The 27473-nt window shown below is 48.5% G+C and overlaps 1 protein-coding gene and 1 long non-coding RNA gene across 11 annotated transcripts in view; one reads left to right on the top strand and one right to left on the bottom strand.

The window, feature by feature from the left end:
* Nucleotides 1-27473, top strand: part of EHMT1 (euchromatic histone lysine methyltransferase 1) — a 153184-nt gene that overhangs the window by 49964 nt on the left and 75747 nt on the right. For 6 of the 8 annotated variants that reach the window (XM_058693370.1, XM_058693372.1, XM_058693373.1 and 3 more), the window contains 2 exons: nucleotides 17346-17412; nucleotides 25014-25570. In XM_058693370.1, coding sequence (XP_058549353.1) covers nucleotides 17346-17412; nucleotides 25014-25570 — 624 coding nt within the window. Of the gene's footprint in view, nucleotides 1-17345; nucleotides 17413-25013; nucleotides 25571-27473 lie in introns of those variants that run through there. The other 2 variants (XM_058693371.1, XM_058693375.1) reach the window with 2 other exon arrangements.
* On the bottom strand, nucleotides 220-15305 carry LOC131490970 (uncharacterized). 3 transcript variants are annotated; one of them, XR_009251264.1, is made up of 4 exons: nucleotides 15033-15305; nucleotides 5441-5566; nucleotides 4477-4578; nucleotides 220-1178 (listed from the first exon to the last, which is right to left on the bottom strand). It is a non-coding gene; the product is annotated as an uncharacterized LOC131490970 (long non-coding RNA). The 3 variants fall into 3 exon arrangements; XR_009251266.1 differs by lacking the exon at nucleotides 15033-15305 and adding an exon at nucleotides 5845-5949; XR_009251265.1 differs by lacking the exon at nucleotides 220-1178 and adding an exon at nucleotides 2785-2931.

The raw sequence follows: 27473 nt of genomic DNA, 5'->3' as shown, positions 1-27473 counted from the left end.
GGTATGGTAATCTCATTTTTAAATACATAAGTGTTATATGTTATATTCTGATTTTGTATTGTATACACATTACATCTCTCCTTGTAAAGGAGTCCTAAGAATTGCATTGACTTTGTTAAAGAATCCCTGATTGTATAGGTAGAGTTATCCTGGCACACCCCTCAATCTTTTTCTGCGTCTTTCTTTTTTATTGTGGTAAAATATGCTTAAACATAAGTCTTATTGTTTCAGCCATTTTTTAAAGTTTATTTATTCTTGAGGGAGAGAGAGCATGCGTGAGCAGCGGAGGGGCAGAGAGAGGGGGAGAGAGAATTCCAGTTCGGGGCTCAGACTCACTAACCTTGAGATCAGGACCTGAGCCGAAATCAAGAGCAGAAGCTTAACCGGCTGAGCTACCCAGGTGCCCCTCAGCCATTTTTAAGCCTACTTTTGGTGGCATAAGTATGTTTACGGTGTTGTGTGACCATCATCATTGCCTGTTTGTAAAACATTCTCGCCACCCCAAGCAGAAACTCTGTACCTATTAAGCAGTAACTCTCCTTTCCTTTTTTTGTCTCCATGAATTTGCCTGAAGTAGGTGTTTCATGTAAGTAGACTGATTGGTCATTTTGTGCCTGGCGCATCTCACTCTGTGTAACGTTCTCAAGGTTCATCTGCGCGATGGCCTGTGGCAGAGCCTCATTTCTTTTTCTGGCTGAGTAATCTTCCCTCGTATGCATAGACCACATTTTGTTTATTCATCTGCTGATGAACATGTGAGTTTTTTCCATCTTGTGACTGTTGTGAATAGTGCTGCTCTGAATGTTTGTGTACAGGCATCTGTTTGAGTGTCTCTTTTCAGTCTTTGGAGTGTACACCCAGGAGTAAATCGCTGAGTCATGTGGTAATTCTTTCTTTAACTTTCTGAGGAACCACCAAACCGTTTTCCACAGTAGCCACGTCATTTTGCATTTCCGCCAGCAACGCGTGAGGGTTTCAGCTTCTCCACATCCTTGCCAGCACTTGTTTTTGTTTTGGCTCATCTTTTTGACCATGGCTGTCCCAGTCAATGTGAAGTGGGTGCCATCTCCCAGCCTCGTCCCCTCCAGTCAGAGATCATGGCTCTGTGCCTCCTTGGCTCTGGTCGTTTTGTTCCCTTACCCCTTCAATACAGGAGCTTTTAAAATGGTTCTTGTTTCCTGAAATAGAAATGAAGCACAGTTTACTAAAAATCCATGGGAAGTTGCTGATTCTGTTGAAGTGCAAAGTAGGCAGAACTGATGAGAAAGTTGACTGGACTGTGGAAGAATTTGGAAAAGGGATAAAATGGGAATTAAAGGAAACAATCGGCCGATACTGGTCAAGGTGCCAAAATATTGTCAGGGGAAGGTCTCCTTTATTGACATTCATAAAGTATATTTATATGTACCTTTGAGTGTTTCCTTTATTATTTATTTATTTATTTATTTATTTATTTCTAATTTTTTTATTTCAGAGAGCGTGTGTACTAGCAGGGTAGAGGGGCAGAGAGAGAGAATCTTAATCAGGCTCCACACTGTCCGCATGGATCATGACCTGAGCTGAAATCTAGAGTCAGATGGTTTTTTTCTAATCAATCTTTTTAGAAGGGAGTTCTTACAATAGTAAAAAGTAAGAAAACATTAAAAAAATTTTTTTTCTTAATGTTTTATTTATTTTTGAGAGAGCGTGAGTGGGGGAGAGGCAGAGAGAGCCGGGGACAGAGGATCCGAAGCAGGCTCCAGGCTCTGCACTGTGACAGCAGCGAGTCCAATGTAGAGTGCGAACCCACGAACCACAAGATCACGCATGACCTGAGCCAGAAAGTTGAACGCTCAACCAACTGAGCCACCCAGGTGCCCCAGAAGACATTTTTTTATATGCGTGTTTTGTGTCTGGGGAAGAGTCATGAGCTTGTACATTGACTTGATGTGTGGCCCTGCTGTGTGTATTGGCAGTGAGTGATGCTCTTGGACTCCAGTTAAGTGAGGTCTATGAGTACTTGGGGAGGGGCTGGCCTCAAAGCTGGTGACAAGGGAGTGGACATGTGTGGGCTGGACCATGGCCTCTTTCAAAAGAGGGTGTGGTATTGAAGACTCGTGGGGAGTCTTAAGAGAAGTGTGACATTAGAGAGCTGGGGGAGAGTGTGGCAGCCCCTCCCTGAGATGGTCCGAGTAGTGGGGCCAGACCCACCCTTTTGGGAACTGTTCCTTCATAGCTTTTGAGCATGGCAGTAATGGGATCTTTGGAAAAGGAAAATAGCTGCTGCTCTTGTAGGGCATGGATGGAGAGAAGAGAGCAGTGAGTGTGGTGACTGGTCACTGGGGCAGATAGGGTGCACAGAATCCGCTGGGGCTGGGGCCAGCTTGAGACACGCTTGCGTTTGAACAGTTGACTTTGGGGAATGAGTGACAAGTTTATGTCTGGCACATGGCAGATACTAGAAATATCTTTATGATGTATGTACTAAGTACATCGAGCAGTAAAAGTGGCCGGAATTTATTGTGTGTTGCCCACCGTTTTGAACGTTCTGCAGCTTCCTGAGCCCTCTGAGCTGGGTTTTGGGTAGTTGTACCCATTTGGTCAAGAGGAAAGTAAGGCAGCAAGGTACCATGCCTGGTCAGCAGAGAGCTGAGCTTGAATCGTGTGAGGGTGTCAGGCCTGCTGTGGACTGTATGTTGAGCTCTCTGCAGGACACTCAGATGTCATCTGTAGTTTAGAACTAGTTTTTCTTTAGGATTTTATGAAGAATTTAAGTTTCCATCATGTGCAAAGTAGACGACTTAAAATTCCATGATCATGGTCAAGATTTTGCCACATGGTTCCTATCTTGTTCGCTCCTTCTCTTCCTTTTCCTTTTTTTTTGTTGCTGTGGTATTTTGGAGCACACTATAGAGGCCGCGAAACTTCCACTTCTCAACTCAGAGGACGTACCTTTTAAAAACGCAGAAGGCATCCTTACGTAACCACAGTGTTGTTTTCACACCTAACAAAATTTGAAGTGATTGCTTGATGACATCTATTTTAAAATCACCCTCCGATTATGTCGAAATGTCATTTTATGGTTGGTTGGTTTAAATTAGGATCCTAACAGAATCCACACTTTGCATTGGGTTGTTATATTTGATATCTGCAACCATTACCCCTGCTAATATCTTTCATCTTTTGCGATGAGGAAGCTATGTCAGTGGTCTTGCAGAATGTCCCACATTGTGGATTTCTGTTACTGAGTTTGTTAGGACGACTGTATTTTTGAGCCACGTTGCCCATTTTGTTTTTTATATTGATAACCTAAGGGTATAACAAATGACATCATGTTGAGTGATTTCCCTTCGTGATGGTTTTATATTAGGAAAAACTTGGTTGAAACTGAGGAACTAAGAGCTAGGTCTTTGGAGTGGAACTGAGTTACTCCGGCCTTGTAAGGTTACTCTCACTGTTGAGTCACCGTGGTACATGCGGATGTAGCTGGTGGACAGGCCTGTGTTAGGCGCACAGCTGATTGCTGCATCCTGGTGGCCCCGTTGTCTCCACTCTGTGCCTTTCTGCCAGGGAGACATCCTCATTTATTTATTTATTTTTTTTAAAATTTTTTGTGTGTGTGTCTTTATTTTGAGAGAGAGAGAGAGTGTGTGAGCCGGGGGAGGGTCAGAGAGAGGGGGAGACACAGAATCTGAAGCAGGCTGCAGGCTCTGAGCTGTCAGCACAGAGCCTGACGCAGGGCTCGAACCCACAGACCGCGAGATCGTGACCTGAGCCGAAGTCTGACACTTAACCAACTGAGCCACCCAGGCGCCTCAAAGACATCCTCATTTCTAATGGAGTCCATTTTCATTTTAATTTAGTCTGAGTTAAAGTAGGAGAGATGGAGTAGATGTTTTCCAATGTCAAAGATTGTGAGTCTTCCTGGTGTCGTGTTGAGTTGTGTGCCCCATGAGCATCTAATGGCACTAGGCGTACCCAGACCCACCACTGGTTTTCTGCTTAGCCAGGTAGAGAACCCCCTGCACTGCTGTGTAGGGTGGGACCCGTCAGTGTGAGAACCAGGCAGAAGGTCCCCATGGGAAGCAAGTGTCACCTTTGCAGGTCTGGAAACTTGATTTTGTCAGTAAACCAAATTGTGATGATCATACTATCCAAATTCACAAGAGACTGACGTATAAAAGAAGAAATCAGCATATTTATGTGGTAAATAAGTGTAGATATCTTCACCGTGTGGAAAGTCAGACTGAAAGTAAACATTGTGTGACCCCCATTCCCTGGTTTATGCCCTCAGAACAGACACCTGCTATAGCCCAGCACTTAGCCGGTTATATCTTGGGAGATTGTTCTGGGTGTGTGGCTGGCTTTTGTTTTTGTTTTCCTCCACAGACCGGAAAGGGTTCAGATAGCATGCTTTAACTCATGGAAGCTTAGGGGGCTGTGGAGCCACGGTTCAGAGTGGGAGAGGCCGTGCTTTCCCCACAGGTGTCCACGCACCTGTTTCATTTCTCAGCTTGCTGTGTCTTCTCTGGAAATCACGTTCTATGGGGGTCTGACCTCTGTTGTGGGTCCCAGGCCCAGGGCTGTGTTTGGTGTGGCCTGGAAGGGACACAAAGGACAAGGGCACTGTTTGAGTTGTCTGTTAATGCTTAGCACACTACCCTGAAACATAGTGCCTAAAGACAACAGTGATCACTTGTTATCCTTCATGGGGCTGGCAGTTCAGACAGGGCAGTGTGTGTGGGGGGGTGATGGCTTTTTTTCTGGTCCATGAGCCTGGGGCCTCAGCTGGAAGCCTCCGGCACTGGGGATGGCTTGCACTTCTGGTGGTGTGTGCTTCTTGTGTGGGCTGCTGGTTGGAACGCCCACAGGTGGCCACAGCTCTGGGGTCCTCAGGGCTTTTGTGACCTGGCCTCACGCACCATGGAGCTCACTTTAGCCACAGTCTCAGGTCTAGGCTGTCACAAAAGCCCATCTTATTAAAGGTGAAGGAGCACAGCCCACCTCTCATGGAGGAATGTCAGCATCACCTTGTTAGAGAGGTGTGTAGGGTCGTGTGCACATTGGTCTGGCCATCTTTGGAAAACTACAATAGCCAAGCCTAGCCTAGGTCAAGGGAGCAGCAAGCACGTAGCGCCTTTGTTTTTTTTTCCTTTGCAGAGAAGCCAATTAAGGGTTAAATAGCAGATGGAAAGGGAGTCTGTTCTGATATTTCACAGTCCCTTAAATGTAATTTCTGGGGCTACTTTGGATAGTAATTGTATTTTCCAAAATTAGGAACTAGCTCCTTTTGCTGCCAAAGGGAAAAAACAAAAAGACAAAAGAGGGAAAAGGAAATCTATCAGATATTGAAAGGATTCATTCTTTTTCTCCCCACCCCTTTTGATAATTAGCTAGTGAAATTGGTATGTGGAAAATAGTTGAAAATTAGGGGGTGAGCAGATAGCACTCTACATCTCACAAGTTTCCTGGACAGAAGACGCATCCCATCTTTGGGAATCCATTTGGTGTTGACAGTGTTGCGCTGGCCCTGATGCAGTTCTCGAGGAGAGGACGCGGTCTCTGGGTCCAGATCTTGGGCAGAGTCCTAAGGGAGAGAGGAACAAATGGCAGGTCAGAATTAGCATTTCTCCTAAGGTGGCTAGAGCCATGACATCTCCACCCTTGGGGAGAGAAGGTCCTCTTTGCCCTGTGTGTCGGATGCTGCAGATTGCCTCCAGCGGCCGAGTGAGGAAAGCCTGTGAGCCGTGAGCAGTGTGCTCTTTGTTGGAGGAGAAGGGCTTTTCTTTCCATTGGCCTCCTAGCTGTGAAATGTGAAAGCACGATCACCCCTGGAACCACAGAGTCCAGCAAGCATGCACTTACGTGTTTAGAGAGGATTTTCCCTTCCTTTTTCTTAGTATTTCACCATTGTTGGGTATCTTTACAGCTCCAGTAGATACTATGTGAAATCTGGCACACCCCGCAAAACACGAGGGTAAGGGTGCTTTGAGGCTGCATTGAGGAGATGGCAGTTTCGTGGGAGGACATGGACTCCCTCCCTCCTCCCCCTGTAGTGTGGGCACATCTTTACCAGGTTCCTCTGTGGGCTGCCATGTTGGTCACCTTCTCTCAAATTCTTTTTGGAATGGCTTTGACTCTTTTCAAACTTAAGGGGTGTGTGTGTGTGTGTGTGTGTGTGTGTGTGTGTGTGTGTGTATAGTAGTTAAAGTAACCTTCTCAACATCTGTGCTTAAAATAGGAGTTCCGGGGGCGCCTGGGTGGCGTAGTCGGTTAAGCGTCCGACTTCAGCCAGGTCACGATCTCGCGGTCCGTGAGTTCGAGCCCCGCGTCAGGCTCTGGGCTGATGGCTCGGAGCCTGGAGCCTGTTTCCGATTCTGTGCCTCCCTCTCTCTTTGCCCCTCCCCGTTCATGCTCTGTCTCTCTCTGTCCCAAAAATAAATAAAAAACGTTGAAAAAAAAATTTAAAAAAAAAAAAAAAAAAAAAAAAAAAAAAAAAAAAAATAGGAGTTCCGAATAACGTGGATACATGGGTCCAGGGTGGCTTGAGCCCTGAGAAGGGAGGGAGCTTATCTGTGAGATAGATGGCTGTGGCCTTGGAAATGCTGGTGCTGCCAGGGCAGGGGGAGCAGCTTTCAGGCCCAAGATCAGACCAGAGCACTGGCTCCATGCACACACAGCAGGGTCTGAGATCTGTGTGGCAGGTTGGTTCGACGTTGGCTTCCGTATTTGTATGGCTGAGTCATGGAGCCGGCTGTCAGGAAATGTTTGTCCACATGTGGTGCTCCCTGTAGGTTTGGTCTGGCCTGGCCCGTGTGTGCTAGCCGTGGGGCTGGTCTGTTGTCCAGTGGACCCCCACTCCACTTCAGAGGTTAGAGTATTTGGAAGCTGTTTTAAATTTCTGATGCCTTTAAGGGTTTCACCCTTGCTGTTATATATAAGGATACTTTTTGTGGTTAGATCCTTATTGTTGAGACTAGAGTTTTCCCATTGGATCATTGGGGGAGTTGGAATGAATGTGGGGGAAGATCTTTTTTCCACAGGAGTCCGCATGGCTGCATCTTTGTGGAGAAAGCCACGTTACGATTGGGCTTCACTAATTTAGGTCACCTGAGAGAACAGAGCTCTCTGGAAAAGTGAGCCAAAGGGCCCTGAGATAGATGATTCTCTTTTTTCCCTCTTAAGTTTTCCTTTCAGACTACTCTGTGCTCCCAGCCCCCGTTTGTTGTGGTTCCGCCTGAGTAGAGGCCGGCCAAGCTTCCACCATCTGGGGTTGGCTGCACTGCTGGCAGTGTGGAGACTCGGTGGGGCTGGTCCAGAGCTATCATTACCGTGGTTCCTGGCTGTCCTCGTGATGTGGACACCATTGGTCTGATCTGTTGAGAGGTAACTGGCTACCGATGAGGTGGGCTGAGCCTGGGCTGGCGCTGGGGGTCCTTGGCCGGCCCTTCCTGGGTTCACAGGCTGCCATGGAGCAGTGGAGGCTTTCCTTCTCATGAGCCAAAGGCCCGTCCGGATTCAGAGCTGACACAGTGTCGTGGTTCTTTCTGCCGATATCTTTATAGTTTAAATGGATGAAACTATTTAAATACTTACAGATTATCCAAAATTTGGTCCAGCCCTTATTTGTCTTTGAATTTTAGGAACTTTCGAAGGGGTGATGTCAGAGTTTCTGTGATCTTTCTCCAACAGCCATTGTTTATTTTACAAAAAGAAAACAAACCAGCAGTGTGGTAGAAACCCGACGGGGCAGGTACCTGGGAGGTTGAGCCTTTCCAAACCCTGGGAAACTGGGTTTGTTACCTCACCTACAGGGTATGCTGCCTGGCCTTGGGCACGTTCCTAACCTTGTGCCCGAGGCTCTTCACCCGTGGGGGCAGGCACTTCGCCTTGCAGGTGAACCCACACAGGTGCTGATGAGGAGGCTCACTGTAAATAAAACAGGAGCTGACAGTAAATAAAACACAAGTGATGGGTCGTACTCTTGCATGGAAAAGTAACGAAGGTTCTACACAAAATCTTAACCATCTTAATTTATACTGTATGCATAGCAGAAACTGTCTTCTTAAAAACTATCTGAAATCAAATGTAGTAAAGTTGAAGTTAACTGTATTATGATGAATTATGTTTGATGCAGCCATTTCACGTCCATTGACAATGGAGAAACACCTTCTGTGGATGAAAGCAGTGCTGACTGAGGGGCAGAGTGGGGAGACCCCGGTCTGCCCTGAGAGGAAAATGCATTTAATTTAAAGTGTCACGAGGGGGTTGCCTTTATTTTATTTACATACTGTGTTATTTAAGTTGTAAATGATTATTATATGCTTATTTTATGGTTATATCACATAAAGTGACGGTACGGTACAGACTCATAAGAGATATTTTTCTTTTCTTTCCTTTTTTTCTAATGTTTATTTTTGAGGGAGAGAGGGAGAGAGCATGAGCAGGGGAGGGAGGTGTCAGGGGGAGAGGGAGACAGAGGATCCGAAGCAGGCTCTGTGCTATTAGCTCAGAGCCTGACACGGGCCTTGAACTCAGGAACTACAAGATTGTGGCCTGAGCCAAAGTCAGATGCTGAACTGACTGAGCCACCCAGGCACCCCAAGATTTTTTCTTTTGATCATGAAGAAAAACCTAGCTGAAACCTAGATTATGTCCACACATATTCTGATGTGGGGTAAAAATGGCAGCACTGCCTTCTTTCTGTCTTGTACTACATTTAAAAATGAAAAGAAGGGGGCGCCTGGGTGGCTTACTCCAGTTAAGCGTCCACCTCCTGATTTTGGCTCAGGTCATGATCTCGTGGTTCATGAGATAGAGCCCTGAGTCGGGCTCTGCACTGAGCATGGAGCCTGCTTAGGATTCTCTCTCTCTCTCTCTCTCTCTCTCTCTCTCTCTCTCTCTTTCTCTCTGCCCCTCGTCTGCTTGTGCTTTCTCTCTCTCAAAATAAATAAATAAATAAACAAACAAACATTAAAAAAATACAGTAGATACTACTGTTGTGGTCTTTACATCTGGGCATCTTCCTCCTGTGCCCTCTTTTCTTGTTAACTTTAAATTTTTTTTAATGGTTTTATTTATTTTTGAGAGAGAGAGAGACAGAGCACAAGTGGGGGAGGGGTAGAGAGAGACACAGAACCCAAAGCAGGCTGCAGGCTCGGAACTGTCAGCACAGAGCCTGATGTGGGGCTCGAACTCATGAACCACGAGATCAGAACCTGCGCCAAAGTGGGACACTTAACTGACTGAGCCACCCAGATACCTCTCTTGTTACCCTTAAAAACAAACAACTGAGTGTTTTTCTTCAGAAATACTCTGTAGTCTTGTGTAGTTAGAATTGGTTGGTTGCCTGACTGTACTGAGGTTGCTTCTGGTTTTTGTGCAGTAGAGGCGTCTTGGCTGCATAAAATGTGCCGTGCAGGGTTTAAGGTAGGTGTGAGTGGGTGGTGAGGTCACAGCCGTTCCCCTGTGCAGATCATACTGGGACCATCCTGTGTCTGTAAGGCTGGCAGAGTCTAGACTGAGGCACAGGGGAGGCAGGCCAGAGGTGGGGGTAGGGTGGGGGCCTTGCGGCTCTGGGCATCTGATAGAGTGCTGGAGTGGGATTAAATTAGGGTATCTGAAGGCCCTGGAGTAAGATTTTATAATGCCTTCGGGTTTTTTCCTCTGTGTTTTATTTTCTTCTGTGTTCTTTTGTCTTATGGAGAAGTTGTTTCATTAATACTTCTTTTTCTGGGGCACCTGGGTGGCTCAGTCTTTAAGCATTTGGTTTTGGCTCAGGTCGTGATCTCATGGCTTGTGAGTTTGAGTCCCACGTTGGGTGAACTGGGTGAACACGAGCCCCACTTTGGGTGAGCCCCCCTCTCTCCCCCACCCCTTCTCTCTGCCCCTCGCTCACTTGTGCCCTCTCTCTCTCTCTCTCTCTCTCTCTTTCTCTAAAAAAAAAAAATTGCTTTTCTTCTTAGGAGTATGATTTCACAGGGCAGAGAATATTGCCTTTTAAAAATGTCAACACTGGGGCGCCTGCAGGTCATGATCTCACACTTTCGTGAGTTTGAGCCCCACGTTGGGCTCTGTTGTGGCAGTGCAGCGCCTGCTTCAGTTTCTCTCTCTCTCCCTCTCTCTGTCTGCCCCTCCCCTGCTCACGCTGTCTCTCTCAAAATAAATAAACTTAGGGGCACCTGGGTGGCTCAGTCGGTTAAGCGTCCGACTTCAGCTCAGGTCACGATCTCGCGGTCCACGAGTTCGAGCCCCGCGTCGGGCTCTGGGCTGATGGCTCAGAGCCTGGAGCCTGTTTCAGATTCTGTGTCTCCCTCTCTCTGCCCCTCCCCCGTTCATGCTGTGTCTCTCTCTGACTCAAAAATAAATAAACGTTAAAAAAATAAATAAATAAACTTAAAAAAATTAAAAAAAAATTAAAATGTCAACATTGCAGGGTGCCTGGATGGTTTAGTTGGTTAAGTGTCCGACTTCAGCTCAGGTCATGATCTCCTGGTTGGTAGGTTCAAGCCCTTCACCAGGCTCTGTGCTGACAGCTCAAAACCCAGAGCCTGCTTGGATTCTGTGTCTCCCTCTCTCTCTGCCCCTCCCCGGCTTGCACTTTGTCTCTCTTTCTCAAAAATAAGCAAACATTAAAAAAAAAAAACAAACAATTTTTTTTTTTTTAATGTCAACATTGCCACTTCAGCATTATTGAAACTTAGCGCCCTTTTGTCTTTTGCTGACTTTTATAGACTCCGTTCATGGTTGCCAAATTCAGCAAATAAAAAACACAGGATGCCCAGTTACATATGAAGTTCAGGTAAACGTGCTTACACTAAACAAATTGATTTGTCATATCCCCGAACTCTAAATGTAATGGACACCTGTAGCTGGAAGTGCACTTCACCTTGTAACTCCAGCACGGGTCAGGTTCTGCGTCACCCCCGGGACACATTTTTCTCCTAGATTTTTGTTTATATCGTAATCTACCAACTTGTATTTAAGGGCAAAAACTTCACAGACTGGACAATTTTCCTTCTTTTTTTTCTCCATCCACAGCAGTGCTTCAGTGTATCAGATGGACATTCAAAGGGCAGAATGTCATTTTCTAGAAGTTCAGCTCTAACTCTAGCACATAAAGTGCATGCAGAGTGGACCCCATTATTCTGGTGTGCCTTTCCCAAAACGTTTGCTCCATTGCTGTGGTTTATAGTCCGTTCTGATCGCACACTGGACAGACTTTGTGCGGTGCTTCCCCCTCCCGCAGAGGCGCTTCAGCCTGTGGGCCGTTACGGTGCTGCTCTAACTCGGAATTTGTCGTAGGCCGTGAAGTTGGATGGGAGTCTGGGTCAGTGGGTGAGGGAGGTGTTAGTGCTGCAGTTTTGGGCCCGCTTCTTAGCTCCTGTTTCACCGCAGGTCCCCAGGCAGCCTCGTTGAGGCGAAGGGTGAGGAAGAGAAGAACGTGCAGGGTGGGAGTCCGCCCTCTGGGCCGCAGCCGCTGCCTCCTCCCCCCCTTCCCCCTTCTTCTCCTCCCCTCCTTCTCCCCCTCCTATTCCTCCTCCCCCCTTCTCCTCCCCCCCCTCCTCCTCCCCTCTTCCTCCTCCTCCTCCTCCTCCTCCACTCCTCCTCCTCCTCCACTCCTCCTCCTCCTCCACTCCTCCTCCTCCTCCACACTCCCCTTTCCTTCCTCCTCTGCCCTGTGCCACTGTCAGTGGTCACTCAGAGTAATGAGCAGGGAGGATGCTTGGGTTCTAAAAGAGCTGCAGACAAGGCAGAGATGTTGGGGTCTTATTTTGGGCTCTGAGGCTTGTCTGGGGCCTGGAGTGATGGTTAGTGCTCATCAGAAGAGTTCCTGAATGCATCCGAATAGATGCAGAGCAGAATAGTGGATACTTCTGGTATTGTTTGAAAGTGTGTTAGGTAATATTCTTAAAACAGAGTTTTTTGGGGGAAGAAGTCATGAATCTTAATTTCATGGCTGGGACATGTGGCTGACAGTGGGGACAGGACACAGGTGGTTTGTAGGTATATTCGTGAGTGATCCGGGGAGGCCTGTCCTGCCATGCCTGGCCCTGGGCGCGCCGGGGGGTTTGGAGGCATTTTCAGCAGGCCTGTGATGTGGGGGAGCTTGGTGTCCTTGATGTATGGCTTGGCCTCAAGGCCAGTCAACAACCCTAAAAGCTGTTTAGGACCCCAGAGTGCTCTTGTTTATGTGAGTTCTATCTACTGGTATTGACCAAAACATAAATGAAAACTGAAGCTTTACAAAAACCCATATTTACTTAAAAATAACAAAAGTAAACCTGTAACCTGTTGTTTACATGTTAAAGTGAATAATTTCTGTGAAAAATAACTATTTTCTAAAACAAAACCACAGAAGTGTGGCATTGCTTTACAGGTTGTTGTATCTCTTTCTTGTCTGGCTTCTGACTGCAGGGATGTGCTGTTTGGTTGCAGTATGTGAGGAAGATCCAGCCTCGTGTAGACACGTGAGCCTTTTAGATAATTCCGGATGTGTTGCTGGCTGTAGTGTGCCAGAACCTGATGGGGCAAAGCAGAATGTCGATGGCCTTCCTTCCCTGTGAGGTTTAAACCCATGGTTGGCCTTGCATCTCAGTGCACCTTCCTGTCATGTGTGGTTTTAAAGATTAGGTACTGCTTGGGGCACCGGGTGGCTTAGTTGGTTAAGCATCTGACTTCGGCTCAGGTCATGACCTCACAGCTTGTGAGTTTGAGCCCTGGGTCGGGCTCTGTGCTGTTGACAGCTCAGAGCCTGGAGCCTGCTTCGGATTCTGTGTGTCGCTCTCTCTCTGTCCCTCCCCCGCTCGCATTCTGTCTCTCTCAAAAATAAATAAGCATGAAAAAAAATTAAAAAAAATAAAGATTAGGTACTGCTCATTTGGGAAACACTGGCTCACTAAATTATGGGGATCTTCCAAATGTTGGCACATTTCGTCATCCAAGATCAGAAAATTGTATTTTCTTATTAACATCTCTTCTGTCATCAAAAGTCTTTAAGTGTCCAGCAGCTGTGAAGCTCATGGGGCAGATAGATACACATTTACCCAAATTCTAATTTCCAGTCAGAAGCTAGAATTTTAACATTGGCAACACATACTGTTGGTTTTTCTTTGAGGTCGTGGGCTCACTGTGTTTATTTTGAGAACACGTTTGGCCTGCATCCACACGTGCGTAGCCATGGATCTTGCCAGTTCTTCCAAATGCAGACACCCAGTGAGTGACACTCAGCCCGGCGCCTGCCCCGGGCCTCTCCTGAGCGGCCAGCAGACTGGATTGCTGCTTGCTTACCTCTTGTCTGCTGCCTTCATGAGAAGGCCCGTGGGGAGACTGCTGATTGCACCGCCTCAACAAGGGCATGCCCAGGTGAGGTTGGCTTTTCCGCCCTGAGTGCAAAGCGTTGAAGAATTCAGTCACTTAGGAGTTTGCTTTGGTCAGAAAAAGACAGATATTATATGTGTTCACTCATATGTGGAATTTGAGAAACTTAACAGAAGACTGTAGGGGAAGGGAAGGAAAAATAAGTTACAAACAGAGGGAGGCAAACCATAGGAGACTCTTAAATACAGAAAACAAACTCAGGGGTGATGAGGGTGGGGCAGGGAAAATGGGAGATGGGCATTAAAGGGGGCACTTGTTTGGATGAGCACCGTGTGTTGTATGTGAGGGATGAACCACGGGAATCTACTCCTAAAGCCAAGAGTACACTGTATACACTATATGTTAGCTAACTTGACAATAAATTATTAATAAATCAATAAATAAAAATTAAAAAAATAAAAAGTTTAATTTGGTGCTGCCATTTTGGCTCCTAAGGTACCCAAGTAAGCACAGTGAGACAGGCAGGTAGGCTCCTAGTATTACAATGAAGCTAGCTAGCTTTGACCTCTTGGACCCCTGGAAGGGTCTTGGGACCCCAGAGAACTCCTATTTGAGAGTGGGTTGTGGGGATAGGCTAGAGGTGGGTGGTTGGGGTGTAGCTGTGATGGGCCGGGAGTGGGGGCAAGGCCTGAGCATCTGGGCCTGACCCTGGATGGGCTGTAGGAGGTCAGGGGGCTGGGATTAGATGGGGTTAGGTGGCCCCCTGCCTACTTTCTGAGATGCCTGGCCAAGACCTGACCCTGGGAGGGACATCAGGTGCTGCTGGTGAGCTTAGAGGGGGGCAGGAGAGGGTTTTCCTGGGTCCACATGCAGAGGTCAAGGGCTCTGTTAGGGAGTCCAGGAGCCCTTCCTCGGGCTCTGCCCGGGCTTCTTATTTCCCCAGACTCTCTAAACCCAGATTCTTTGTAAACTCTCCTACTTTTTTTTTTTTTTTTTTTTTTTTTTTTTTTTTTTTTTTTTGAGAGATTGAGAGAGAAAGACAGCTCGAGAGTGGGGGAGGGACCGAGGGAGAGAGAGTGGATCTCAAGCAGGCTCCACGCCCAGTGCACAACCCAACTTGGAGCTCGATCCCGCAACCATGATATCATGACCTGAGCTGAAATCAAGAGTCGGACGCTCAACCGACTGAGCCACCCAGGCACCTCACACTCCTACTTTTAAATGTTGATAGTTGATTAAAGATGGAGACATGGGGCGCCTGGGTGGCGCAGTCGGTTAAGCGGCCGACTTCAGCCAGGTCACGATCTCGCGTCTGTGAGTTCGAGCCCCGCGTCGGGCTCTGTGCTGACAGCTCGGAGCCTGGAGCCTGTTTCCAATTCTGTGTCTCCCTCTCTCTCTGCCCCTCCCCCGTTCATGCTCTGTGTCTCTCTGTCCCAAAAATAAATAAAAAACATTGAAAAAAAAATTTAAAAAAAAAAAGATGGAGACATGTGCCAGTCAGCCCTGTGAAGCTGTCTCACTGGTGGCTCCTCGGTGATGTCAGGTCTGTGTCCGTCCAGCAACCGGGGCGTGTTGTGCCAGCCCCAGTGTAGCCACAAAAGGCTTAGCCCACAGAGAGACTTCTACTCAGCTGGTAGGAAATCTCGGGGCCAGAGATATGAGGGTGGACAACAGTGTGATGCAGCACCTCATGCTCTAGGAGTCTGAGAGTCTGGAACTTTCCTTGCCCTCACCTGGAATTGGTTCTCTCTCTTCCAGGAGCCTCAGTCCTCTCGGTGGGAAGTGGTAGAGAGGAACCAAGATTCTGTGCATGGTGTGCTTGTTGCTGCCGAGGTGTCCTTGCTTCGGGGCCGTGCAGTGCAGTGTCCAGAGCGTCAGCTGTGCGTGCAACTGTCAGCTGCTTTCCTCCCCGCCGCCCCGTGCTCTAGAGCCAGCATCCTTATCCTCCTTCTGTGAGACTCCGGCCTTTCTCACAGCCCCCACCCCGACGCGGACCGCAGGCAGGCTTGAAGTTCTGTTTGGTTCTGCTGTTGCCAGTACAGGAGTTTGTCACTGGTTTGGGCTCCGTGTTCCGTCCTCACCCCTCTCCTGGTTTGGTGTTGATTTGGTGGATTGCCGGCTCTTGTGAGAAGGTGATGACAGCCATGTTCCCTCTTGTTAGCATACATAGGTTCGGTCCACAGAGAGCATCTGAATTTGGGAGATTTTTGTTCTTCCTGCTTCAGTTGTGGGCTGAGCTCATCATTGGGCTCAGTCCCTGGGCTTTTGGACTTTCAGACGTTCACACTGGCCGTGCCCTGCTCTGCCCTCACCCGTCAGGGGTTAGAGTGGCTACCACTCAGCCTCCTTTATTCATGCGGCAGACACTGGCTGTGGGCCTCTAGGTTGTTCCAGAGAATCTACACAGGTGTGTAGCTGTGTGGAAAGCAGACATGGAAGTGGGCTCAGCGGCCTTTCTTACTCAGTCCTCTTAGAAAGGCCCCAGTAGTTCTGTGGCCACATGCTCATCGGCTCCTTCTGCATGCCGGGCATTGCCGACACTTCGGGGATATGTCAGAGAACAGGACAGGCCCCTCCTGTGGAGCCAGAGTTTGCATGCTGGTGGGGCAGACAGGCTGGGTGGTATGTTTGATGGTGGTGAGTGCCAGGGGGCCAGCGAGGCAGGGTCCAGGAGAGGCCTAGTGATAAGGGGGAGATTGGCCTATTGAGAGGCTGCAGGGTCCGGGGACAGGAAGCTGGGGTCAGAGTGTGGAAGGAGGATCAGAGGCTGGGCCCTGCGACTTTGCTGCCCATGATGAACACCTAGGAAGACCCTGGGCTTTGAGGAGGGACACATCCAGCTTTGATCCCTCCCTGCAAGGACATATTCCCCACCTTCTGGGAGAAAGTCTCTGAGTTCCTGGATTTTAACTTGGTGCCTGGCACCGAATTCTGGCTTCCTGTGGCAGGAGTGTTTAAGAGGGATTACAGAAGGGGGTCCACTACTTAGACTCTGAAAACCACCAGTGGGGCCACGTGTGGTGCTCCAGGGGAAGGTGGGAGGGCAGTAGGGGGAGCTGAGCCATGCTCACGCCCCCTCTCATCCTGTCCACCTGGGGAGATGAAACCAGCTCTGTTTAGGAACTGCTGGGGGGAACATTCTGGAAACACTGAAGAAGAAGGGACGTCACAGGGCGGGAGGCTGCTGTGCACACTTGAGGTGGGTTGGTGGTCCAGGGCGACAGGGTGGGGCGCTGCCACTGCTCTTAGGAGCCATGCTTGGCATTCAGGGAAATCAGGGACCTCAAGGTTCTGTAGGAATGTTCTGAGACTGTTTTGTGGTGTCTTTTGGAGAATGTGTTACGGAAGTTAGACACGTGTTTTGGGGGTTTTTCCCTTAGCTTCTGAAAGTTGTAAGTAGGGGGCCTGGAGGGGGCCTGCGTCTGCCCCTTCTGCTTCTCCATGGACTCGTGGTGGCAGCGGCTGCTGCACCTGCAGGGACCCCATCAGGAGTGTTTTGTGTGTGCTGCTCCAGCCAGACTCTAACTCTCCCTAAGGCAAGACTTTTTAAAAAACAATTCCAAGAGACGTTGTGTAATTCATGCCTCTGCATAGTAGAGCAAATATTTAATGATTGAGGTTTTTATTGAATTTTCTTGATTTATCCATTTCTGTAGTTTTTTGTAGGTTTTTGTTCATTTGAAATACTTAGTTGAATTGTTATCAGCAGCAGAATGCACTTTGATACAATTTATAGCATTCCAGTAACAGTCAAAACTTTTGAGATTTCTAATTATGTAAGTGATGCGTGAACACATTCTTATTATTAAGAAACTGTCTCCTAAAATGCAGATAAAGTAGAAGTTTCCTTGGGCTGCTTTCAGAGTGTCATTCTCCCTCCTGGAGGTGACTGGTATCTGCTGGTTTGAATATGTCCTAACTGTGCAGTCACCTGACAGTGAGTTTCTGTCAGGATCCAGATACCACGTCCATCTAGAGAAGTCGTGTTGGCGAATTGCCTAGTCTGCCTGTGGGTGAATCCAGGCTGATGGCTGTTTCTTCTTTAGCAGGCAGTTCCGGCGAAGGGGGAGACGAAGCAGGATTGCTGCATGAAAACAGAGCTGCTGAGGGAAGGTAAGGGCGCAGTTTGCTGCTTCGGGAGAAGTGGCCAGAAGACCCATCACTCTGGTGTCTCCTCACCTGTCCCCGGCTCCCAACTTCTTTGCTTTTATTTGGGTTACTACGTGGCTTCCCATGTCCCATCCCCAGGTGGACACAAACGCACACACCTAGATCTGCTAGAGAAGGGAGCCTTTACCCAAGAGTGAAAAGCAAACACCTGGTAGATGCTTATCTTCAAGTGCACCCAGGAAGTCGAAAGTGAGAAGGGTCGTGGTGAGGTTCATGGCAGCTTTATTTCTGGCGCTCAAAGCGGAAGTGCCCAGGTGCGCATCACCTGGTTATGGCCTGTGGCGTGCACACGGCGGGCGGTGCTCAGCACCTCAGAAGAAGGGGCAGCTTTGTTCTCACGGCAGCACAGACGATACTCAGTGTGTTTTGCTAAGTGAAGGAAGCCGAACCCACAGGCCATGTACTCTGTGACTCCATTTGTGTGACATTCTGGAAAAGGCAAAACTAGAGGCTTGGAACACAGCAGGGTTGCCAGGAGGTGCAGGGAGGCTGAAGAAGGGGCGTTTGCAGAGCAGAAGCCCTGTGAGGAGCCACGGTGGGAGGCACTCTGCTCTGTTGGTTAGGGCTACGGAATAGACTCTGACAAGTGAGTCCTGCCGTGTCACACATGAGCCACGTGAGGGCTGCCGAGAAGTTCACTTTGCAGAGCCACGTCCTGGCCGGACACTATGAGGCTGATGGCTCGGGAGCGATGCAGACACGGGATTTCGTTTGGCTGGCTGTCAGGGGAGATGGGCGAGCCGCCTTGGACTGCCTGCCACACGGGCACTGGGGCTGAGCAACGTATCACGGCATCATCCCAGCAGCCTCGGAAGGTTAGCGCAGGAGGAACCTGCCCACGATCGTCACTGTCCCTCCTCACTGAAGCTGGTGGCTGCCACGGGCACTCCTGGTGTTCTGGCCGCATGCCAGCCGGTGCTGTGTGGTTCTGTCTCTCCTCAGAGGAGGGGGAGCTGAGGCGGGGCGCACTGCTGGGCCAAGGTCACCCAGGCCGCCAGACTGGCAGCTTATCCCCTCCCCCGAGAACGTAGAAATGATGGTGTGCGGAGGCGCCGGCAGTGGCTGGTGAGACTGCTGTTGTGTGCACGGCAGGAGAGATGAGTGGAGAGCAGGGGCCCGTCTTACCGGGCCCCGCGGGTTGGCCCGCAGCGTCCCATCACTGACCTGTGTGTCTTGGTGGGTGTGCCTCTGAGTGCCCCCGATGCCTTGCAGGCCATCCCGGCGGTGGTGGGATGGCCTGCCGAGTACCACCTTGCCGCCGACGCTGGTGGCTGCCCTTCCGTGCCCTTCCTGAGCTGCAGCGTGGCCACCCAGCATGCATTGCTGCAGCCCCTGTCGGCTTCTCAGGCAGTCCAGGAGCTGCTGTGACACCTTTTCACATCCACATAGTCGCCTCACGTGAGCACTGTGCACACAGCCAAGGGCCACCGTGGGTGAGCGTGGAATGCGGGTGCTCCGGCGGCCAGGCCACAGGGCAGGCTGTCTTTCTCTGCATGACGTGCTGCACTGACACACCTTTGTAACAGAGCTGCTTCCGATTCCAGTAGAGTTCTAGGGGCTCCTGGGAGCAAGGTGGGTTGCGAAGCTGAGCAGTGTCTGCTTCGCTTCCTCTGACCATTTCCAAGCCTCACTTCCTCCCCAGTGGGAACCCTGCTCTCTGGGGGGCCCCCAGTTCAGGTCTGACCCAGTCAGGCACCTGCGTGATCGAATGAGGGTTGTGGTCCTGCCCTGCATCCTGCCCTCACTTTGGGCCTTGGGGGACCTCATCCAGGTGGGATCTCTTAAGACCTGCCTGAGGGCTTCTTCATGGTACTGTGCTCCCCTCCCCTCCTTGAAGTGTCCTCTTTCATGGGCACCCACGGTCTCCAACTCTTCTTTTTCCCTCCCTGGCTCCCCTCCTGGGACCTTTTCTGATAGAAGTTGTGGATAAATAATGCTAGGTGCCATTTTCCTCTCTCACACACTGTCCCTGAGCCAAGGTCTTGACTTCCTTTTGAGGAATTGTTAGACTGATTTCCACAGCAGGGATACATTTTACACTCACACCAGCAGGGTGGGAGGGGTCCGGTTCCTCTACTTCCTGTCAGCTCTTGTTACTGGCTGTGATTTTGATTATAGCCATCTGAGTGGGCGGGTGTCTGATTGTGGTTTTGATATGTATTTTCCAGATGATTAGTGATGCTGAGCATCTTTTCATGTGCTTATTCGCCCTTTGTATGTTTTCAGATGAGTATCATTTTAGATCCTTTGCCTGCTTTTTAAATTGCTTATTGATTTTTATTGTTGAATTGTCAGAGTTCCTTATATATCATAGATACTAGTTTCTTAGCAGATATAGTTTGCAAATATTTTCTCCCATTCTGTGGCTTGTCTTTTCAGTTTTTCTGGTGGTGTCTCTTTGAAGCACAGAAGTTTTTCATTTTGATGAAATCCAGTTTATCTGTTTTTTCTTTGGCTCCTTTTGCATTTGGTGTAACATTTAAGAAACCATTGCTTGATAGAAGGTCACAAAGATTTATGCCTGTGTTTTCTTCTTAGAGCTTTATAATTTTATCTCTTATAGCTAGGTCTTTGATCCATTTTGAGTTAATTTTTGTACATGGAGTGACATAGGGGTGCGGCTTCATTCCTTTGTGAGTGGATACCCAGTTGTCCCAGTACCATCTGTTGAAAGGACTGTTCTTTCCCTGTTGAATTGTCCTTGCACTCTTGTTGAAAATCAGTTGTCCGTGTGGACGGATGGCTGTGGTGCCGGTGCCTCCTATTGTCCTTAAATGCTGTTCAGTGCTGGAATAGCTGTTGGAATGCCTGTACCTTCTGCTTCCACCATTGCTGTCATGTCTGGGTGTTTGTGGTTTTGGTTTTAAAGATTTTATTTTTAAGTAATCTCTACACCCAATGTGGGGCTTAAACCCACAAGTCCAAGGGTCCAGAGTCACAGACTCCACTGACTGAGGCAGCCAGGTGCCGCTGTGTGGGTGTTTCATTGCCTGACTTTTCTCTCCATTGTGGATTCTCTTCACAAGACCTCACAGGTCTTGTGATTTTGGTTAGATGTTTTGAATAATATTGTTGTGGCTTGAACACGATGTTATGTTTGGTTGTCTCCCCTACCTCCCTGTTCCCTAATAGATTGTTGGGCTTTTCCAGGGCACTTGATTGATTAATTCACAAATTTGGCCTCTTACTGGTTTGTTTGTAAGCATTTTTAGCACTGAAATAGAGTAACCTTCAGTTAATAGTTGGTTTGTTGCTGTTGTGTGAGAAACGTTTCTCAGGTAGCAGGTGTAGCTCAGTCCTACTAGTAAGGTGTTAGCTGTTCAGGATCTCTGCTGAATGCCCATCACTGAGAATTCTTTTCTTCACCAGGTCAGAGCTCAGCTCCTTGACTCACATGTAAGACTCGATATTGAGTCTTCTGTTTCATGGACAAGCCATTTTATATCTCCATTTATTTTACTTTTCTTAAAATTTTCTTAGCCACACGTTACTGTTTTCGGTGTACAGGTGTTGCCATGATTCTTCTGTATTTGCTTATGCTGTTGTAAATGGTGTGTCTAAAATTTTACTTTCCAGTTTTCCATTGCACTTTATCTTTTTGTGACTGAACTTTGAGGTAATTGAGGTCCACATGCATTTATAAGAACTAATACAGAGAGAGCCCATGTATCCTTTTCCCTGTTTCCCCCAGTAGTGACATCTTGCATAACTGTAAAGACAGCACAACCAGGATATGGACGTCGATACAGTCTGCGTATTGGGTTCCTCGGGTTCCCTGGCTTTACTCGCACACGTGTGCATTTATCCCTGGTCCGTCATCACAGTGTAGGTTTGTGTGCCCTCCCACTGCCAGATGCAGAGCACTTCATGGTGCAGGGGCTCCTCCCCCATGGCCCCCTGCAGTTACGCCCTGGCTGTGAGTCTGGGCCCTAGTGCCATGGTTTTGTCCTTTCACAAGTGTTCTGTCGATGGGGTCGTACTGAGTGCTGCCTTCTGGCATTGACTTTTTTCACTCAGCATCATTTCCTGGGGGATTTGTCCAGGTTACTTCACATGTCAGCAGTTTGTTCCTTTCTTTTCTGAAGTAGGAGTCTGTGGTGTGGATGGACTACATTTGTCTAACCTTTCACTCTCTGAAGGACATCTGGGCTGTTTCCAGTTCTCATCGGCTGCAGTAAAGCCACTGTGAACATGTGTGTTCATCTTGGTTTGGGCGCAGCTTTCCATTTTTCTGGGGTAAATGCCCATGACCACATCTGCTGTCACGTGCTAAGTGCGTGTTTAGTCCTGGAAGAAGCTGCCAAAACTTTCCAGAACCACTGCAGCAATAGTGCGGTGCACGGTGGTGATGTCCTGTCCTTGTCTGTGTTGGTAATTATTCCCATCCGTGGCTGTCAAGCGCGGTCTCCTTGTTGTTTGGAGTTGCTGCTGTTTAGTTTTGAGAAATTTTACTCTTGATGAAGTCTAGTTTATTGCTTTTCCTTTTAGGGATTGTGCTTTGGTGTCAAGGATAAGATGTCTTGCCTACCCCTAGATCCTGAAGATTTTTTTCAGTTTTTTTTTTTTTTTCTTAAAAGTTTCATAGTTTTACACTTACATTTCTTTTCCATTTTGAATTAATTTTTATATAAGGTATACAGTTTAGATTAGGTTTCATTTCTATAATCAGTCTCTCTAAACTCTGCCTTTGGTTCTGGCAGCTTACTTGTTGGTTACTTTGGATTTTCTACATGGGATCATGTCAGTTAGGAATGAACGTTGCTGCTTCTTTCTGACCCCAGCACCCTTTGTTACTTTTTCTTGCTTGGTGGCTCTGGCCAGAACCTTCAGAAAGATGGATACTGGTAGCAATGGCAGGTAGCTACAGTTCCGACCTCTGAGAGGAACACTGCCCTTCTCTTCTTTACCAGACTCTCAGGACAAGCCAACACCATGCCTGTGGGCTTTCCCACACCAGGCAGGTCTCCAGCTCTCTGTGACACCAGCTGGGTGTCCCACAAGCAACTCAGTTCCAATACTGTCTCCCTGGACTCAGGGCTGATCCCACAGGTCAGGGGCTCGGTCCCACAAAGCTGCCGCCGCTTCAGATGCCAGTCCTAAGCAGAGGGTCCCCAGGGCACACACAACTTTGACTGATGGGCTGTGAATTGGAGATTCCCACAACGCTCTCCTCGAGTTTGGTAATTTGCTGGAACACTTACAGAACTCAGGAACAGCCCAGTGGGAGTGATGCATGGGACAGGGTACTGGGGAAGGGCTGCAGAGCTTCACTACCCTCTCTGGGCGTACCGTCCTCCCCATGTGGGTGTGTTCACCCACCTGGAAGCTCTCCGAACCCTGTGGTTCGGGGATTTCTGTGGCGGTGTCCTCATGTAAGCATGATGCATTATTAACTCAGTCTGCAGCCCCTCTCCCCCCTCTGGAGGATGGAGTCCAAGCTTCTTACTGTGACTTTGTGTTTCTGGTGACCAGCCCCATCCAAGAGCGCATCCAGAGTCCCTTCCTGAGCTGTGTCAGGAGCCAGGGGCAGAGACCAGATACCTATATCTTGTTACATCATTCTGTGTAATCACATTTATCTTTTCTTGTTACTGTTACAACTTATGCTTTTGATGAATAACAAAGCTTTTCCCTGTTTCTAGGTCACAGATCTGTTCTCTACGTTTTCCCTTGTCAGCTTTGAGGTTTTCGGACCTCCTAAGACAAGTGTTTCTCAAACTCAGATTTGTGGATGAGCCACTGGAGGTCTCGGTGAGGCCCAGATGTGTGGAGCCCACCTTCAGAAATTCAGAACCAGCAGGTCTAAGCTGTGACCTGGGAAATCTACCTTCTGTCCAGCCCACCCCCTTGGGCTGCTGTCCACGACCCTGCTGTGACCAGCAGGCACCCCAGCTCCTCTTGTGGTGGGGTAGTGGAGAGGCCTGTGGTACCCTTCTCCAGGGGAGGGAACCTGTCTCCCTGTGCCTTTGCTGTTCTTTTTCATAATTTACTTTGGTGTTGGGGAAAATTGTTCTTCCCTCAATATTTTAGAATAAGGTGGTGGAGAGGCACCTGGGCGGCTCAGTCGGTTGAGTGTCCGACTCTTGATCTCACAGTTTGTGGGTGTGAGCCCCACGCCCGGCTGCATGCTGTCAGCACGGTGCCTGGTTGGGATTCTCTCTCTCCCTATCTCTCTCAAAAATAAGGAAACAAACTTTAAATGAAAACCCTTAATTTACAGTTGTGTAATCATTTAGGAAGTATTTACTGTGCTCATACTGTGTCCCAGGCCCTGTTTCTGTCTCAGGGCATGTCGTGGATAGACAAACAGAACTCTCCTTGCAGACCTGACACTCTAGGGCAGAGGGACAGACAGTATCATAACGATGGGGTCTCCCGTGAGAGTTATTGGGGTAAAGGGACTGGGATGGGTAGAGTCTTGAACTTGACCGAAGCTCTTTCTGCATCCATAGTGTAGTCCTGGGCTTTCTGCTTTGGTCTGCCATGAGGTTACATATCTTTGTAGATTTTCTGATATTAAAAGGCATTTATATATAACTGGTCCCAGACAAGGTCTGTCAGAACTGTCCTGGGAGACCGAGCTCTTATAGAGAATAGGCTTGTAGTCCAGGGGTTTGTAATGGGCTTTCTGACTGATATACTGAAAATAGGACCCTTTTTCTGGTTTATTACCCACTTTCTTTAAGTTTGTTCTTGTGAAGCTACTTCTGAAACCTTTCTATCTTTAAACAGTTTTATTTTACAGTGGTGTGTTTGTTCCTGGTGGATATGCAAATCCGTGTAATATTTTGGAATCTTGAGGAGTGTTTATCTTGTGCTTCTGGTTTTACACTGTGTCCCCCAAGGCAGGACTGCAGGCCCTTAGTGTACCTCCCACACAGGATGGACAGATAGCCAGCATGTCTGAGCTCAGGGCAGATTCCCCTGTTCAGGGTTTGGCCTTCTCTAGACTTTAACCAACTAACTTCCAAAATTAATGTCTAAGACATTTTATTTTATTTTCTTAGATTTAAAAGATTTTTTAATTTTTATTTTTAAATTAATTTTTTAAAGTATTTATTTTTGAGAGAGAGAGAGAGAGAGGGAGAGAGAATGTGCGCATGAGCTGGTGAAGGGCAAAGAGAGAGGGAGACATAGAATCTGAAGCAGGCTCCAGGCTCCAAACTGTCAGTGCAGAGCCTGTTGCAGGGCTCAAACTCAGGAGCCGTGAGATCATGGCCTGAGCCGAAGTTGGATGCTTAAGTGACTGAGGCACCCAGGCACCCCTTTTTAAATTTATTGTTAAGTAATCTCTTTAACCCAACATGGAGCTTAACTCACAACCCTGAGATCAAGAGTAGCTTGCTCTTCTGACTAAGCCAGCCAGGTGCCCCTAACACATCATTTTACATTTACTCTGACCTTAAATCTTTGTGTACATGACGTGAAATGATTTTCCCTTGGATAGCTTTATGTAGACTACCTAGAGAAATGGTAACTGTTGTGTGGGTCGTGTCATGGCAGGGCAGGTCCACAACCTCTGACACCGTCTCCTCTGTTCACAGAGATATCTATGGCAGCCGATGGAGGTGCATCGGAGAAGCAGGGAGGAGAGGGCCCCGTGGCCTCAGACGGCGAAGCTAATGGGTCCTGTGGAAAGAGCGAGGCTAGCAGCCACGTGACTGCAGCCCAGCACACTCAGGAGAACACAGCGGTCAGCCCACAGGACGGTACCAACAAACTAGCTCGAATAGCTGAAAATGGGGTTTCAGACAGAGACAGTGAAACGGGGAAGCAAAACCACGTCAACACAGATGACTTCACACAGACTTCTGTCATCGGGAGCAATGGGTACTTCTTGAATAAACCACCCCTGCAGGAACAGCCCATGCGGATTACCAGCACTTTGGCTTCCTCGCTTCCTGGTCATGCTGCAAAAACCCTTCCCGGAGGTTCCGGCAAAGGGAGGACTCCTAGTGCTTTTTCTCAGACGCCAGCCACAGCACCGGCCAAGCTTGCGGAAGCGAGCAAAGACACGGAGGACAAGAAGCCCTCGGGCCCTGGTGCCGACGTCAAGGTTCACAGGGCACGGAAGACCATGCCAAAATCCATCCTGGGCCTGGTAATGCGATCCTCGTCGGGACGGGGCTGTTCTCGTGTCTGTTGCGCTGTTTCCTTCCTGTTTGTATTCGCTTTTGTCACGGTGACGGCAGACGGACTCTGTGCGTGAAGGAGAAAGGCCAGTAAATGGCAGTGGTTGCCCCCCAGGTGGTTGTCTGTGGGCCTGGGAAGATGAGGAAAGGCTGCTGACAGTTCAGGTGTGAACCACCGGCAGATGACCCCTCCCAGCCCGCCTTCGGGGCTTTGTGCTGCTTTTGGGTGTCTGTTGCCCGCTAAGACCAGATGCATCAGATGCTTGTGTGGAGACCTCCTCCTCTGCTTTGGGCCTGGGGCTTGCATCCCGGCACAGGAAGGCTGAGCACTGACTCTGGAGAGAAGTAGTCAGGAACTTGGTTAGCTTCTTGGTGTGACAGAGGGTAGGGACGAGGGACATCCTGATGACATGCCCTGTTTTCATGGTAGGCCCCTGGGAGCAGGGAGCAAGCAGCGAGATCCCAGTGTCATGCTGGGTGAGGTGGCTTTTGCCACCAGTGAATATTCGGTGCCTGCTGCGTTTTCTCAGAATGTCCATAGTCATGTTTTGTCTTCCCAGTTCTGTGTTGATCTGGCTGGGGATGAGCTCTAGGTCTAGTTCCCTTGGGATTTCTTGCACCTGGAGTTGCTGGTGAGTCTGACTGTTCGTCATTAGTGGGTCATGTGTGATTTCCTCTCTGCAACCTTCCAGGGTTGCATGAGTAGGCCTGTCCCCTTGGGCCTTGTCGGTGTGAGATGTGTGTCTTTCCTCAGTTCTAGAAAAATGCTTTGCACAGCTTTTCTTTCTGTGGAGCTCTTGACATGGACATGGGGTCTTTTGTCTCCTCAGATGGCTCCTTATGTGTTTTCCAGCTTTGATTTCTTCTTTAGCACTTTACTTTCTTGCTGTTCATTCTATATCATGATGATTTTACTTTTGACAGTTTTTTGCATACCTAATATCTCCAGTTAGTTTATTTAGTTATATTTTGTCTTGTCTTTCAAAGGACATTAGATTCTTTTATAGTCTGTTGTTTTAAAAAAATTTTTAATGTTTATTTTATTTTTGAGTGAGTGAGAGAGAGAGAGAGAGAGAGAGAGACAGAACGCAAGCAGGGGAGGGGCAGAGAGAGGGGGAGACACAGAATCCGAATCAGGCTCCAGGCTCTGAGTGGTCAGCACAGAGCCTGATGTGGGTCTCGGACCCACGAACCGTGAGATCATGACCTGAGCTGAAGATGGACACTTAACCTTAGACTGAGCCACCCAGGCGCCCCTTCTAATCTGTTGCAAGACCTATTTCCTCAAGTGGGAGTCCTGTTTGGGCTCAGTGCCTCCTGTTTGTGTTGATTTTTCTCCCCGGGTGTGTGCTCATCTCTATTTCCATGGTTTTATATTGCCTGACTGTGAGCTTTGTTGCATTTCCTGTAGCCTGCCTGCAGTGATTGTCGGGAGCCATGGGCACTCCGTGGGGCTGGACTGCTGACTGCCCCATGCTGCTGGGCCTCCATAGCTGCCGCATGATTCCTGCTCTAGGATTGCCAGGGCTGGGCATCCCCTGACTCCTGTGTCTCAGAGTGTGGGCCTCACCCCTCCCAGACTTGCTGGCCCTGACTTGATTTCCATGTTTTGCAGTATTCTTGTATATGTCCCAAAACTTAAAAAAAACAACAACTTTTTTTTAATAATTAGGAATTCACAGGAAGCTGCAGAAGTAGTACAGAGAGACCCCCATATATCCTTCACCTGGTCTCTCCGGCTGCATTTTATGCAGCCTAGAGCCCAATGTTGATTTCTGTGAACATCCAGCACCAAACAGCTCCCCAGGGTCCCCCTTTATCCCTAACCACCCTGTCCCCAGCCCCTGTTCTCTGTCTCCACAGTCACGTCAC

Source organism: Neofelis nebulosa, chromosome 12 (assembly GCF_028018385.1).
Source record: "Neofelis nebulosa isolate mNeoNeb1 chromosome 12, mNeoNeb1.pri, whole genome shotgun sequence".
Lineage (NCBI taxonomy): Eukaryota > Metazoa > Chordata > Mammalia > Carnivora > Felidae > Neofelis > Neofelis nebulosa.
This window is presented reverse-complemented; position numbering and strand designations above follow the sequence as displayed.